This window comes from Penaeus vannamei, chromosome 26 (genome assembly GCF_042767895.1).
Source record: "Penaeus vannamei isolate JL-2024 chromosome 26, ASM4276789v1, whole genome shotgun sequence".
NCBI classification, from domain to species: Eukaryota; Metazoa; Arthropoda; class Malacostraca; order Decapoda; family Penaeidae; genus Penaeus; species Penaeus vannamei.
This window is the reverse complement of record NC_091574.1, coordinates 2,393,324-2,404,620: the sequence shown is the minus strand read 5'-3', so window position 1 is coordinate 2,404,620 and position 11,297 is coordinate 2,393,324. Positions and strand designations below refer to the sequence as shown.

Sequence of the window (11,297 nt, the reverse complement as noted above, 5' to 3'; positions counted from 1 at the left end):
ATTAACAACCATCATTAACTTCCCAGATGAACATAATTAACAACCATCATTAACTTCTCAGATGAACATAATTAACAACCATCATTAACCTCCCAGATGAACATAATTAACAACCATCATTAACTTCCCAGATGAACATAATTAACAACCATCATTAACTTCCCAGATGAACATAATTAACATCCATCATTAACTTCCCAGATGAACATAATTAACAACCATCATTAACTTCCCAGATGAACATAATTAACAACCATCATTAACCTCCCAGATGAACATAATTAACAACCATCATTAACTTCCCAGATGAACATAATTAACAACCATCATTAACTTCCCAGATGAACATAATTAACAACCATCATTAACCTCCCAGATGAACATAATTAACAACCATCATTAACTTCCCAGATGAACATAATTAACAACCATCATTAACTTCCCAGATGAACATAATTAACAACCATCATTAACTTCCCAGATGAACATAATTAACATCCATCATTAACTTCCCAGATGAACATAATTAACAACCATCATTAACCTCCCAGATGAACATAATTAACAACCATCATTAACTTCCCAGATGAACATAATTAACAACCATCATTAACTTCCCAGATGAACATAATTAACAACCATCATTAACTTCCCAGATGAACATAATTAACAACCATCATTAACTTCCCAGATGAACATAATTAACAACCATCATTAACTTCCCAGATGAACATAATTAACAACCATCATTAACCTCCCAGATGAACATAATTAACAGCCATCATTAACTTCTCAGATGAACATAATTAACAACCATCATTAACTTCCCAGATGAACATAATTAACAACCATCATTAACTTCCCAGATGAACATAATTTACAACCATCATTAACCTCCCAGATGAACATAATTAACAACCATCGTTAACTTCCCAGATGAACATAATTTACAACCATCATTAACTTCTCAGATGAACATAATTTACAACCATCATTAACTTCCCAGATGAAGATAATTAACAACCATCATTAACCTCCCAGATGAACATAATTAACAACCATCATTAACTTCCCAGATGAACATAATTAACAACCATCATTAACTTCCCAGATGAACATAATTAACAACCATCATTAACCTCCCAGATGAACATAATTAACAACCATCATTAACTTCTCAGATGAACATAAATAACAACCATCATTAACCTCCCAGATGAACATAATTAACAACCATCATTAACTTCCCAGATGAACATAATTAACAACCATCATTAACTTCCCAGATGAACATAATTAACAACCATCATTAACTTCCCAGATGAACATAATTAACAACCATCATTAACTTCCCAGATGAACATAATTAACAACCATCATTAACCTCCCAGATGAACATAATTAACAACCATCATTAACCTCCCAGATGAACATAATTAACAACCATCATTAACTTCCCAGATGAACATAATTAACAACCATCATTAACTTCTCAGATGAACATAATTAACAACCATCATTAACTTCCCAGATGAACATAATTAACAACCATCATTAACTTCCCAGATGAACATAATTAACAACCATCATTAACTTCTCAGATGAACATAATTAACAACCATCATTAACCTCCCAGATGAACATAATTAACAACCATCATTAACTTCCCAGATGAACATAATTAACAACCATCATTAACTTCCCAGATGAACATAATTAACATCCATCATTAACTTCCCAGATGAACATAATTAACAACCATCATTAACTTCCCAGATGAACATAATTAACATCCATCATTAACTTCCCAGATGAACATAATTAACAACCATCATTAACCTCCCAGATGAACATAATTAACAACCATCATTAACTTCCCAGATGAACATAATTAACAACCATCATTAACTTCCCAGATGAACATAATTAACAACCATCATTAACTTCCCAGATGAACATAATTAACAACCATCATTAACTTCCCAGATGAACATAATTAACATCCATCATTAACTTCCCAGATGAACATAATTAACAACCATCATTAACTTCCCAGATGAACATAATTAACAACCATCATTAACCTCCCAGATGAACATAATTAACAACCATCATTAACTTCCCAGATGAACATGATTAACAACCATCATTAACTTCCCCGATGAACATAATTAACAACCATCGTTAACTTCCCAGATGAACATAATTAACAACCATCATTAACTTCCCCGATGAACATAATTAACAACCATCATTAACTTCCCAGATGAACATAATTAACAACCATCGTTAACTTCCCCGATGAACATAATTAACAACCATCATTAACTTCCCAGATGAACATAATTAACAACCATCGTTAACTTCCCAGATGAACATAATTAACATCCATCATTAACTTCCCAGATGAACATAATTAACAACCATCATTAACTTCCCAGATGAACATAATTAACAACCATCGATATAACTCTAATTACTTGGTTTAATTACCAGTTCAGAGTAATTCATCTCTTCTGTAAAATTTAATCGTTCATCCAGAATCTAAAGTCTTTTTAAGTGCAATAACGCTTGTTTGCATTTTTTATTTTTATTTTTTTATTTATTTACAAAGATATTATTATAATATCACGGTTGATTTTTTTTTTTTTTTTTTTTTATTATTTACAAAGATATTATTATAATGTCACTGTTGATTGCATATTTTTTTCTTTCTTTATCATTATTATTTTTTATTTATTTACAAAGATATTATTATAAATTCACGGTTGATTACATTTTTTTAAAATTTCTCTTTCTTTATTTTTTTATTTTTTTTTATTCTTATTTACAAAGATATTACTATAATTTCACGGTTGATTTTTTTTATTTTTCTTTCTTTCTTTTATCTTTTTTTTTATTTACAAAGATATTACTATAATTTTTATTTTTATTTATTTATTATTTTTTTTTTTTATTTACTAAGATATTACTATGATTTCACGGTTGATTGCATTTTCTTTTCTTTATTTATTTATCTATTTTTTTATTTTCAAAGATATTACTATAATTTCACGGTTGATTAATTTTTTTTTCTTTATTTTTTTATTTTTGTTTACGAAGATATTATTATAATTTCACGGTTGATTGCATTTTTTTTATTTCTCTTTCTTTATCTATTTTATTTTTTTTTTATTTACAAAGATATTACTATAATTTCACTGTTGTTGCATTTTTTTCTTTTATTTATTTATTTTTTTTCAGAGATAATGACAATAAATAAATAGATAATAAATAAATAGATAAAGAAAAAAAATGCAACAACAGTGAAATTATAGTAATAACTTTGTAAATAAAAAAAAATAATAATAATTTCAAAAAATATAATTTCACGGTTGATTGCATTTTTTTTCTTTATTTATTTTTTTTTTTTTTTTATCTTTATTTACAAAGATATTACTATAATTTCACTGTTGTTGCAAGAGTCACTGCGACAGCGACCGTTAACCCAGGTCTTGTTATTTGTTATTGATGATTTCATTATCATTATTATGATGAATATTATCATCATCATTATCTTAATCATTTTTATGATCATTATAATTACCATTATTGTTATCATTACTTGATTAGGTGTCATTATCACTGCCATTATCATTATTATCGTCATTATCATTATTATTATGAATATTATCATCATCATTATCTTAATGATTTTTATTATCATTATAATTACCATTATTGTTATCATTACTTGATTAGTGTCATTATCACTATCATTATCATTATTATCGTCATTATTATTACTGTTGTTATTATTGTCATTATTATCACCATTATAATTATTGCTGTTGTTCTCATTATCACTATTATCATTAGTATTATCATTATTATCATCATTATGATTATTATTATTTTGTTGTTATCATAAAAATCATCACTATCATTATCATCATTATTACCAACACATAATCTTTATTATCATTATGTTCTCGGCAGTGTTTCTGTTTGTTTGTTCGTCAGTTAGCAGGATATCTCAAAAAGTTATTAATAGATCTTTATGATTTTTTATTTTTTTTATTTTTTTTATTTATTTATTTTATTTTATTTTTTTTACCAGAAGTGTGTCTTAGCCAACTTAGATCCATGATTTTTTTTTCTTTAACTCTTCTTCTCTTCCTCTCCCTCTCTCCTCTCCTCTCCTCTCTCCTCCCCTTCCTCTGTCTCATTCTCTCTCTCTCTGTCTGTTACTCTCTCTCTCTCTCTCGCTTTCTCTGCCATTCTCTCTCTCTTCTCTCTTCTCTCTCATTTATTTTGGTGGTCATCCAGATCCAAGATTTTTTTTCTTTTCTCTAGCTCTTCTTCTCTTCCTCTCCCTCTCTCCTCTCCTCTCCTCTCTCCTCCCCTTCCTCTGTCTCATTCTCTCTCTCTTTGTCTGTTACTCTCTCTCTCTCTCTTTCTCTGCCATTCTCTCTCTCTTCTCTCTTCTCTCTCACTTATTTTGGTGGTGATCCAGATCCATTTTTGTTTTAATGATCGTATCAGTTACTCCTATTACCTTGGAAATAGGAAAGGGTAATAGGGGTATCTATTATCATTATCATTATCTTTATTACTTCCGCCAAATTGGTTATGTACTTGAGAAAGAGACGATTTTAGTGTAATTCTTCAAGTGTGAATATTTCTATTGCTTCAGTGACTCTATTGGCTTGGCGGAGGTATGCGCTGAGTGCTTTTACTTATTATCATTGTTGTTGTTGTTACTATTTTCGTTATTATTATACTGATTGTTTTTGTTATCATGGCTATTATTTTCGTTATAACTATCATTTTTATTATTATCATTACTGTCTTTCTTTCCTTCATTATTATCATTTTTATTATTGTTATTACTGTTACCACAATGATTGTTCTTATTTTTCTCATTATTGTTAGTACTATTATAATCCTTATTATTATTTTCTATTATTATCAGTATTGCTTTTATTGTTATCATTGTTATCAGAATGATAATCATTTACTGTTATCATTTATGGAATAATCCAGTGGCGCGTTGATGTGATTATTCCATCTTTCACAAATACCTTTTCATAAATTTGATATATATATAACAGGATTTGAATTTCTTTATCTATTTCCACCGAGTGCCCAGGGTGGAGTTTGTGTAAAACTTCGCTATCATTACTCTAGTATGCATAGATAGGCAATATCTATGGAGCTAGTTAGATCCTAGTTGCACGTATCTATATATTCGTCCTCTTGGTATTAGAGAAATTTGTGTCTTTGATCTCATAGTAAAAAAATGGTATTTCTCCATTACTTTGTGTGTCGTGTGGTATCGTTGGTTCAGCACCTGTCCTTCTGGTATACCTGGTACGGCCGGGGTTCGAGTCCTGGTCAGGAAGTGGTTGTTATCTATCATTATTATTATTATTATTACTCTAGTTGTTATTGTTATTGTTATCATCAGTACCATCTTCGTTCTCATACCTTCGTGATTATTGGACAGGAAGTGGTTGTTATTTATCATTATTATTATTATTACTCTAGTTGTTATTGTTGTTGTTATCATCAGTACCATCTTCGTTCTCATACCTTCGTGATTATTGGTCAGGAAGGGTTGTTATCTATCATTATTATTATTATTACTCTAGTTGTTATTGTTGTTGTTATCATCAGTACCATCTTCGTTCTCATACCTTCGTGATTATTGGTCAGGAAGGGTTGTTATTTATCATTATTATTATCATTACTCTAGTTGTTATTGTTGTTGTTATCATCAGTACCATCTTCGTTCTCATACCTTCGTGATTATTGTTAGAACGGATATTGTTACTCCATTGTTTTCTTTTTTATATATAGCCGTAGTCGATGTTATCATTTATATGTTAGCCAATATGTTGTTATCTTTATTCATACTACATTTTTTCTTTGGGTTTTCTTTTTAGTCTTTTGTGATGGGGGTGGGAGGGAAGGAGAGAGAAAGAGAAAGAAGGGAGGGGAGGGAAAGGAATGGAGTGGAGGAGAAAGAGAGAGAGAGAGAGAGAGAGAGAGAGAGAGAGAGAGAGAGAGAGAGAGAGAGAGAGAGAGAGAGAGAGAGAGAGAGAGAGAGAGAGAGAGAGAGAGAGAGGGAAGGAGGACGGGAGGGAGGGAGAGAGAGAGAGAGAGAGAGAGAGAGAGAGAGAGAGAGAGAGAGAGAGAGAGAGAGAGAGAGAGAGAGAGAGAGAGAGAGAGAGGGAAGGAGGACGGGAGGGAGAGAGAGAGAGAGAGAGACAGACAGAGAGGGAGAGAGAGAGAGAGAGAGAGAGAGAGAGAGAGAGAGAGAGAGAGATAGAGAGAGAGAGAGAGAGAGACAGAGAGAGAGACAGAGAGAGAGACAGAGAGAGAGAGAAAGAGAAAGAGGAAGAGAGAGAGGCAGACAGATAGACAGAAATAGAGAGGGAGAGAGGGGAGATAAAGGGGGAGGGAAAGACAGACAGACAGACAGAAAAAGAGACAGAAAGAGAGAAGGGGGGGGGGGGACAGCAGAGAGACAAACACAGACTGAGAGAGTCATACAAACATTATTTACAGAATAGACTGAAACCCTCACATATAAACACAATAACAATTTCACACCAACGGTACCTAATCATTATTATTTTATTTATTTTTTATTTTTTCGTGTAACAGAAAGAAGTATTCAGATCACTGGAGAAAATAAAAAGATATATAGTCCATCAGATCTTTTATTGATTTTCCCAACAATGATACACTTTGATCTATACTGAATCAATAACCAATTAAAAAGATAAAGAGTTAACATTTTATCTATATATTCTTCTTAATATTAGAGAAACTTGTGTATTTGATCTTGGAGGAAAAAAATGTTTTTTTTTTCCACATTACTTAATTTATCCATTATGAAAGTACTGTTGCGCTGCCATAGATGTAATGAATTTTGATCCCCCTCTCCCCCCTCCCCACATCCCTTATACCAAATAAACTTAATTAAAAAAAAATGAGTTGATAAGTGTACATAAAAAAATGTTTCTTGGATATGACCAGATTTCCGCTTCACCGTATAAACTAAAAGGTGTTTACAAAAAAAATTATTTCGTTAGTATTTTTTTCTTTTTAAACCAGCCTCTGTGAATGTATAAATTATCCTACACAGGAATAATTGAACTTACGAGTAGGAAGTGAACAGTTCAGGGACCTGGGATGTGTGTGTGTGTGTGTGTGTGTGTGTGTGTTTGTGCGTGTGTGTGTGTTCTGTGTGTCTGCGTTCTTGTCTTTCTGTGTGTGTGTGTGTTTTCGTCAGTGTGTGTGTGTGTGTGATTGCCTCGGAGTGTGTGTGTGTGTGTGTTTTCGTCAGTGTGTGTGTGTGTGTGATTGCCTCGGAGTGTGTGTGAGTCTGTGATTGCCTCGGAGTGTGTGTGTGTGTGTGTGTGTGTGTGTGTGTGCGTTTTATTCCGATACTATAGAGCACAACTGAGCATGAACAAATTTCAGTAGATATTTCATATATGAGGTGACCGTCATCCTCTGCGACTGGTATTGAATTTTCAGCCTTCTGTACTTGGTCGTTAGTGCGAAATTGGCTCACACAGCGAGGTCTTGAAGGCTTCTACCTCAAAATCAAATACCAGGTAATAATTTGAATGACGGGCAGGTAAGATTGCAGATTAATCATGGTTTGATACAGGATTTCAATATCGGTCTCTTTGTGTTTGTCACTATAGCTAGAATTTTTTTTTAAATCAATTAACAGCTATAATGACAGATTTTACACTCAAATGCCCAGATTGTATAAACTCCTTTTCGCATCAAAATAAAGAATTTCCTCCGCTGTCCCTGAGTCACTGAACGTAAGTATGTAAGAAAATCAATTATTTATATATTTTTTTCTGTCCCAGTTATTCCTAGCGCGGGTTATTAAAAAAAAAAAAAAAAGTGGTAATACATTGGATATATAAGTTTCAAACGTCGAGTTGAGATATAAAAGTGTCTACCCTCCAAAAAAACTGGGACAGAAAACGGGTATTCTTCACCACGTAATTAAGGTAGTACTAATTATCACCTAAATCTAAAAGCTGGTCATATCATTAAAAAGGCAACTTATTAAAAACCTGTTAGACTAACGACCTCAAACGCAGAATACGATAAAGAGCGATATTAAAAGAAAAAAAAAAGATAATAGTATGTATATATATATATATATATATGGAGTGTTAAATTTATTATGTGAGTCTGACCAACACCTACAATAAAGGGGAAAATAACTACCTGTGTTAATATAATTTGTACGAATGCGTTAATTATTTTTATTTCTCTCTATAATATGATAGTCGCTCCTACTTTAACGAAGCAAAGGATAAGAATTATTTAATTAAAACAAAATCTATTATATTCATTGCAGCATCGTTAGTTATTTACATTTAATTGGTATTATATTTGAGTTATAATAATAATAATAACATAGAGCCAACAACTGCAATGAATAGTTGAAAAGACGCTAAGAATAATAAGGATGATTTTTCTGATGATCAGAAAGATTAGAATTTTAGGAACTATGGTTAATCACTTTAATGATTCAGCCTTGATAAAAAAAAAAAAAAATGATAATAAATAAATGATAATAATAATAATAATAGTAATAAAAAACAGTTAATCGGGGATCGATCTCATAAAGATGAAAAATAAAGTACTATTATGATATATATATATAGTCTATATTCCTTTGTATTTTTTTTAGAATCGGTAATCAAGCAAAATATATTAAAAACACAATCAACAAAGCAATAGAAATAGGTAATAATCACAACAAAGATGTTAATAAAATCATAATGCTAATAATAACGAAATAGATTAAAATAATGATAAAGAATTAAAAAAAAAAAAAAAACATGAATAAGCTGACATGGAAAAAAATACACTAAGAGTACAAAAGAACGATGGTAAGGTGACTAAAAGCAGTGTCCCTGTCAATTACCTGCAGTCTTTTACTCAAAAGGGTTCTTGTTTGGGGTTAGAGTGCAAATTTGGGTTCTAAAGGTTTATAAACAATATTATAGACACTAAATTTGGCTTTAGATCGAGAAATTTGGGCTTGGAAGGTGTAGAAAGGAGATTGGAATATTTAGATATATTTGGGTATAGAGTGTCTAGATATAATTCGCCAAAAAAAAAAAAAAAAAAAAAAAAGAGAGAGAAAAAAAAAATTAAGATTTTATAAGAAACCAAATACTTCTTTCTGTCTTAACCAAGAATTCCTCTACCCAATAATCTATAACTTTTTCTTCACTTCTATCCTGTTTGTCTTTTTTTCTTCTTCCTTCTTCTTCTACGAGTTGTCTTTGACCTCCCCTCTCCCCCCTCTCCCCCCTCTCCCCCTCCCCTCCCCCCCCCCAACCCCCACTCCAAAAAGTGCGTGCGAGGCAAAACAAAATGCGGCCAAGTTGAAATATGTCAAGTTTTATTCACGAAGATATTAAATGCACTAGACGTCCTGTTCTTGCAAGAGTGACTTCAGTACAGGATATGCAGATACAGTACCGTACATGATATATATATATATATATATGTATATATAATTTTTTTCATCTAATGTTAGTATGGGAAGCCTAAATAAGATGCTTTATTTCTATAAATACTTGGTGTATATGCTCTACATATACAAATATATAGACATATATATATATATATATATATATATATATATATATATATATATATATATATATATATATATATATATATATATATATACGCTGTATATATTAACTATATAATGGCTAATTATGTATTACATTGTAGAGTAACGTTCAACAGTATAATATTTGTGACTGTATCGGAATAAACCTGTGTGGAATTTGCAAGTTTTTTTTGTTTTTTTTCTTGCCAGTCACTCCTTGAGAGGATCCCGGTGGACATCTTAGTTTATTATGCGGAAAGATGGTGTCGGCAGTGTGTCGGGAGAGAGGTGGAGAAGAGGGAGAAGGAGAAGGAGAGAGAGAGAGAGAGAGAGAGAGAGAGAGAGAGAGAGAGAGAGAGAGAGAGAGAGAGAGAGAGAGAGAGAGAGAGAGAGAGAGAGAGAGAGAGAGAGAAGAGAACTTTTGAATCCAGTAAGAGAGAAGAGCGAGTGTTTTTAAATTGTGAGTTTAGTATGGCAACCTCAAGTAGTCGCTGGTGTCGCCGTTGTCAAGGTCCTGCTCGAACTCCTTCCTCTTGCTTAGCATCTGGGGGGCGGGGGAGCGACTGAGCCTGTTGACGGCGGCGGCGGAGGAGGAGGAGGAAGAGGAACCGAGGACGCGAGGAGAGGCGGTGGACCGAACCAGGAGACGCACGGGGTGGTTCTTGGGCACATCCTCGACGCGGGCGTTCGAGGAGGAGGGCTCGACGGCCGAGGAGGAGGAGGAGGAGGAGGAGGAGGAGGCGTCGTCACGGGAGTAGGTCTCGTGGGTCTCCCTGGCCAGGCGCAGGAGGTCAGTCAGGCTACCCTCGGGCACGTCGGCGGCCGCGTAGTAGGGGTCAGCCTCGCCGGGCACGCTGTTGTGGTCTCTGCGGGGGGGGGGCGGGGGGGTCAGGCATCGTCTCAGGGGCTCTTAATTTCTATTTTGATTTTTATTCTAATTTCTATTTTGATTCTTATTCTAATTTCTATTTCAATTTCTATTTTATTTATTTATTTATTCATTTATTTATTGGTTGGTTGTTTGTTGTTATTTCTTATTTTTATGAAAGGGCAAATTTATTTTAGTTTAATTTAGTTTTTTTTGTTTGTTTGTTTGTCAAGGAGAATGATTAGCTTTGTTTGTTTGTTTTTGTGAAAGAGCAAGTCTAGTTTAGTTGAGATTCTTTCTAATCTATTCAGGTAATTCAACAACCATTTACTGGACAACCACTCACCCCTTCCTCCATTCCCATTCCCCTCACCCCCTTCTCAGTCCCTTCCCCTCACCCATTCCCCTTTTCCCCTCACCCTTTTCCCTTCTTCCCATTCCCTTCCCTCTTTCCCTTACCCCTCCCCCTTCCTTTTCCATCACCCCTTTCCATTCCCTTCACCCCTTCCAGCCTTCCCTCCTTCCCCCCTTTCCCCCTCCCCCTTTCCTTCACCCCTTCCTCACCCCTCACCCCCTTCCCCCCCTTCCCTATTCCCCTTCCTCAACCCCCCCCCTTCCCTTCCTCATCCCCCCTCCCCTTCCTCCCCTCCCCCTCTCTCTCCCCCTTCCCCTTCCGCAACCCCCCCCCCTTCCCTTCCTCATCCCCCCTCCCCTTCCTCCCCTCCCCCTCTCTCTCCCCCTTCCCCTTCCGAGCACCCACCTGACGGCGCGCTT

General features: G+C 33.9%; 1 protein-coding gene across 1 annotated transcript in view; it reads right to left on the bottom strand.

Annotated features, from left to right (window-relative positions):
• Window positions 1-6,691: 6,691 nt before the first annotated feature.
• Window positions 6,692-11,297, bottom strand: part of LOC138866697 (uncharacterized) — a 44,990-nt gene continuing 40,384 nt past the window's right edge. Inside the window, exons 2-3 of the mRNA XM_070139903.1 lie at window positions 11,284-11,297; window positions 6,692-10,521 (exon numbers count right to left, since the gene is read on the bottom strand). The exon at window positions 11,284-11,297 is cut by the window's right edge and continues 237 nt beyond it. Coding sequence (XP_069996004.1) covers window positions 10,122-10,521; window positions 11,284-11,297 — 414 coding nt within the window. The 3' untranslated portion in view covers window positions 6,692-10,121. The remainder of the gene's footprint in view (window positions 10,522-11,283) is intronic.